Source organism: Lonchura striata, chromosome 6, assembly GCF_050655825.1.
Source record: "Lonchura striata isolate lonStrDom1 chromosome 6, ASM5065582v1, whole genome shotgun sequence".
NCBI lineage: Eukaryota > Metazoa > Chordata > Aves > Passeriformes > Estrildidae > Lonchura > Lonchura striata.
In genome coordinates, this window is record NC_140708.1 from 4,719,484 (window position 1) to 4,724,772 (window position 5,289).

Consider the following 5,289-nt stretch of genomic DNA (forward strand, 5'->3'; position numbering starts at 1 on the left):
GGCGGGGGCCCCAAGCGGTGTCGGTCCGGGAGCGGAGCGGCGGCGGCCCCGGAGCTCGGCGAGGCGGCACCGGAGCTCGGAGGCGGCTCCAGCCCAGGTGGGACCCGCGCTCGGTTCCGCCCCAGCTCGGGGCTCGCTGCGGGCTGGGGCCGCTGCTCGGGCGGGCGGTGTCCGTGCCCGGCTCGGGGCTGGCACGGGATGAACCCGAACGTGCCTCAGAGCCCAAAGCGCTGCGGGCGCCGAGCGGGGGCAGAAAGCGCCGCACGCTGCCCGCTCCGGGGCCGAGGCTTCTCGGCGCTGCGCTCTCTGCCAGGAGCCGCTCCACGGGCACGGGCAGGGAGCCAGAGCGGCTGTGCCGGCGCTCGGTGTCCCCGGGCTCCGAGCCGCCGGGGCAGGGCATGCGGGGGACAATCGTGAACCCCCGGGGCTGCTGGTTCCTGCCCCTGGGCAGGCGGGCTCCGAGCCGCAGCTGCCCCGGGCCGGCAGCATCCGGCAGCTGCCCGGCGCTGCCAGCGCCTGTCCCGCACGGAGCTGGGCTGCAGCGGCTGCAGAGCCACAGGGGCCGGGGCTGCGGGGAGCGCAGAGCTCCCGGAGGCTGCGCTTGTCTCCGCAGCTGCTGCCGCAGCCCTGGGGAGCGGGGACAGCGCAGCCAGAGCCGGCACCGCCCTGCTGAGCCTCGGGGTCCCGCGGGGCCGGCACCAGCAGTGACCTCGCATCGTGTCCTTTCAGGGTGCCACCACCGCGGGTGTAAAGCTGTTCCCGAGGCGATCTCCGAGAGGCTTTGTCAGCACTCCTGATGGGTCGGGAGCAAGGTGCTGTTTGTTCCTGGCAGAGAGATGAGGGCTGTGAGCTGCAGGAGAGTGAATTCTGCTCCACCCATGGGGGGGTCAATGAGTCCCTGGAGAACCGGTCAGCAACACAGAATCCACTCAGAAGATTCCTGGGTGAGTGCAGGGCCACCCTGTGGCCTCTAGGGAGGGGACAGTGTCACATCCCAAGGCCAGGGCTGGCAGGTGTGTGGCTGTTTCCCACTGTCTGGAAGAGGCCTCCTGCTCTGCTGGGCCCCGTCAGTGGCTGGAACCAAGAGCCCCAGCTGCCCCCAAGGCTGTGCAGTTCTCCTGCTGCAGCCTGTCCCCACAGCTGTGTCCCTGGCTGTCCCCACAGCTGTGTCCCTGCCTGTGCCCAGGCTCTTGGCTCTCTGGCTGCCAGCTGAGTGAGGGGCACAGTGGCTGAGGGGTCTCTGCTGTGCTCCCTGGGCACGGGGTGAGCAGATTGCAGGGCCGGGTCTGGTTCTGGCAGCCAGCAGCTCTTTCCTGCTCCAGGTGAATGGTTCAGCTCCCGTCCCGTGCTCACGGTGGTGCTGATTCTGCTGCTCCTGGTGCTGGTGCTGGCTTTGGGGGTGGCCTTGGCTGTGCAGTCAGGTAAGGGAGGGGCAGCAGGCTGGGCCCAGCCCCTCGGGGCAGAGCGGGGTCCCTGCTCCCTGCAGAGGGGAATCCTCAGACCTTCTCCTCTTCCCCCTCCAGCACCACAGGTTCCAGTCACACCTGCGACTCCGCAGTTGGTTCTGGGCTGTCCCCGTGGCTGGGTTGGGTCCAATGGGGTCTGCTACTACTTGTCAAGGGATTACAGGAGCTGGGATCAGGCTCAGGAACGGTGCTCGGAGCTCGGGGCCTCCCTGGCCATTCTCCAGGATGAGGCCATGGTGAGTGAGGGGCTGCGGGCGGTGTGGGGTGGCTGAGGGGAGCCTGGGGGTGCTCCTGGGCCGGGCTGGGTGCTCGTAGGGCTGGGGGTGCAGCCCTGTGCCGGGGCCTTGCAGGGAAGGAGCCCCGGCGTGCGGGGGCAGCCCCGGGCACGGGTCCCCCCGAGGGGCCGGGGCAGCTCCCACTCCTCTCTCCTGGGCAGGATTTGCTCTTCCGCCTCCGCGGGAACGTCGATTACTGGATCGGGCTGCGCAGACGGGGCGAGCGCCTGCACTGGGGGGACGGCAGCAGCTACAGCTCCAGGTGAGTGCCGGGGAGCCGGGCAGGGCCTGGGGGCACAGGGGCACAAGGTGTTCCCCTGGGAACCAGCGCTGTCTCTGCTCCTCCCTGCAGGCTTCCTGTCCTTGGCAATTCCCCGTGTGTGTACCTGGCTGACGATAAATTCCGGAGTGAGATGTGCTCAAATGAGCGGCCGTATGTCTGCAGCAAGGCCCAAGCTGCCCTGTGACAGGGCTGGAGGAAGGACCTTGTCCACGCTGGGCAGTGCCAGCTTCAGCTCTGAGCCCAGCACAGGGCTGTCCTTCCTCAGCTGCACCCTGTGCCTTGCACGGACTCTCAGGGTCACCTCAGTGCCTGTCCATCCCCAGTGCCAACACAGGGGTGGGTGTTCAGGGGAAAAGTCTCTGCAGTGCATCCTGCCACTGGTGCTGCCTACAGTTATTTGATTGTCCTTATTGAAACATGGCTGACTCTTTAAAATTTTTATAGAAGTTTGATAAGGGATAAAATCCTGTGCTGAGGTGCTTGGCTATTTGCATATGGTTTACTTAAACTATATTCCTATTGTACTGTTATGTTACGGGCCTATATGCATATTCTTGAATTTGTGAGTACTCAAATATTTGTTTGAGTTTTGAGGTTTTTTTGCTTGGTTTTAACCTTTGGCTTTTCTTCATGCTGCCTAGTACATTAAGCTAATATATGTTTTTCTTGTGGTTCTATCTTTTTGTAATTTCACTCTCTGATAGCAAGGGTCAATAATTCTTCTTTTTTTGGATGCCCTGGTTTCTGTTTCCATTATGTGAAAAATGCTTATTATATGGCTCTATGCAGATAGCTACTATATGTATTGTTATATTGATTAGTTGTTCTTCTGTAGTTAAAATGAAGATTTTAGTAGTTAAAATAAACACCATGTATGTGGAGTAGTGCGGTGGTGTGTTTTTCTTTCATTTGATATTTGTTTAATATCTGTTTTCCCCCCCCCATCTCCAAGTGGTCAATCCTCCCTTTCCCTGCCCCTTTCCCTAGAACCTTCCCTGTCATTCATTCTAGCCCCCTCCTCAGCTTCCAGATGTTAGTTCTGCCCTAAACTCCTCCCCTGCTATTCCCTCATTGGTTGCTGTTCCTACACCCATCCTCCTAAGTTCTGTATAAAACCTTTGCCCCCCCGCCCGCCGGGGTCTTGGGGCTCACTAAATAAAACCATCTCGTTCACCCCCAAGTCCCGTGCCACCTTCGTCTGTCCCCGCGCGCCACGAACTGAACTGCAGAGCTTGCAGGGGGAAGCGGACGCCCGTTCTCTTCCCTCACCGCCCAGCCTGGCACGGCTCGGAGTGCCGCAGCGAGAGGAGCGCGTACCGTGCCACAACAGAGGGGGAAGGTTTTTTTTCTGTTTTTTTTAGAAATTAGATACTTGCTTTGAGGAACACCTAAGTGTTCCAAAGGAGAGGAATTTATGGCTTCTTATCAGAAGAAGCTAATTTCTTCAGGCCTTGCTCAGACTCGAAGATGCCATGGGAATTAAAGGAAACAGTTGACATACAACAGGCAGAGTTTCTTGTTTTAAATAGCATGTATGCATAACCATGAAGGATATATGAATATGTAACAAGTGTATTGGTTTAAGGCTGATTCCTTTGTTCACAAGGGATGCTTTTCGTGACTTAGTGTCCGAGAGCACCCGGACGTCCCTAATTCTTTGCTTTTTATTATCTTGTAATTGTCCTGACTCTAAACTTTATTATTCTAATTGTATTACTATTTTTATAACCATGTTATGATTATTAAACTTTTAAAATTTTAAAAACCAAGTAATTGGCATTTTTCACAATTATGGTAGCAGAGGATGGTTGCTAACACCTCTCTGCCGGTGCCTTAGGAGACTCAGAGTGAAGAGACGCGTCCTGCCCTGGTTGGGCAGCTTCGCTCTGTTCCCCTGGTGCTACCGACAGACGCAGGTTTTGGTCCAGGGACAAAAGGAGACAATAAAACAAAGAAAAGGGAAAGGATTCCCTAAACCCGCAGTAATTAGCCCCTAAGATTAACGCATACGCGAAGAACAAAGACCCAAGGAACGAGGATAGGTGAGTATTTGTTGGGATGGGGCCGATAAGGGGGGGATGAATGGGTGTGAATGAGACGTGAGCTGGTCATCCCAGACTTGTCAAATGAGAGCTGTAGTCTCCCACTCTGCGTTTCCATCTTCTTTCGCGAGAAAAACGGCCAGGAAAGAGACGAAGCGAGTGAAAACAAGAATGAGAGAAAACCCCCCCCCCGGGGAAACTGGGACTGGGTCTCCGGGAAGGAGTGGGATACCTTGGTGTGGGGGGATAGGAAATGAAAATATAAAAAGAGGGTTTTCTTGACATAATTAATTGGGTAATTAAAAAGCAAAAAGAGAAGTTTTCTTGGCATCGTTAATTGGGAAAAAAATAAAAGGGTAAAAAGAGAAGGTTTTCCTTGGAGGGGCATAAATTTGCTGGGTCAAGAGATTAACATCCTAAGAGCACTCAGCGTTGCCGGATTGAAGGATATCCAAGAGAATCTGGGGTTACGGCTGGGTTGAGGGATATCCAAGAACACCCGAACTGGCCAGTAACACCTAAAAGTGTTATAGGTGTGTTAAAATTCTGCAGAATGGAGATACTTCCAGGATTAAACCTGCTGGGTTGATGGATGTGGGTTACATTCCAAGAGCACTCCAAATAAATGTAGATATATGGATATGTAATATAGATTGTTTAAAAGTAAAAGGTACCTTGTTGTTGTATGTGAGAGTGAGTGAAAAATAAAAGTGAGTGAGCGTGGGCAAATGAAAGTATATGTAATAGTATTGTGAAGTCGAGAAGTATGAATGAACAGGCTTGAGGGTGTCAGTGTGTGTGAGAGTGACAGATAAAGGTGAGTAAATACAGATGAATGGAAGTATATAGAATGTAGATTGTTTATTTTGAGCTTTATTTCCTTGGACGAGGTGGATTGTGTTGAACGATATTGCGAGAGAAAGGACTTTCTGTGTAGTTGAAAGAAGGTGGTACTCAGGTTGTTAGAGAAAGTGGGAAACAGAGACAGAGAAGACGATTAGATAAGATCTTGGGATGGGACAGAAATCCAGTAAGAAGAATGCAGAGAGAAGAAAAAGGATATATGTTAGCCAACTGGGAAAAAAAACCCTTGTACGAGAAAGAAAGACAAGGTAAAGATGATACAATTTCATATGCTAGAATGGCCGGTAAAGGAATTAAGATCTGACCATGTTTACTGGCCTAGATACGGCTCTTTTGAAAGTTGGATTTGTCATGCTCTC

At 54.0% G+C, this 5,289-nt stretch overlaps 1 protein-coding gene across 1 annotated transcript; it reads left to right on the forward strand.

Annotated features, from left to right (window-relative positions):
* Positions 1-2,908, forward strand: LOC144246577 (C-type lectin domain family 2 member B-like). Its single transcript, XM_085583942.1, has 6 exons — positions 1-97; positions 730-944; positions 1,323-1,421; positions 1,524-1,702; positions 1,903-2,003; positions 2,094-2,908. The coding sequence occupies exons 2-6, from the start codon at positions 797-799 to the stop codon at positions 2,206-2,208; spliced, it is 642 nt and encodes a 213-aa protein (XP_085440068.1). The 5' UTR covers positions 1-97; positions 730-796; the 3' UTR covers positions 2,209-2,908.
* Positions 2,909-5,289: the final 2,381 nt, after the last annotated feature.

Excerpts from the sequence above, each read along its gene's own strand:
- LOC144246577 (XM_085583942.1), top strand. The coding sequence starts at position 797 with ATGGGTCGGGAGCAAGGTGCTGTTTGTTCCTGGCAGAGAGATGAGGGC. Across the intron at positions 945-1,322 it reads TCCACTCAGAAGATTCCTGG|GTGAATGGTTCAGCTCCCGT; the intron begins GTGAGTGCAGGG and ends TTCCTGCTCCAG. Across the intron at positions 2,004-2,093 it reads GGCAGCAGCTACAGCTCCAG|GCTTCCTGTCCTTGGCAATT; the intron begins GTGAGTGCCGGG and ends TCCTCCCTGCAG.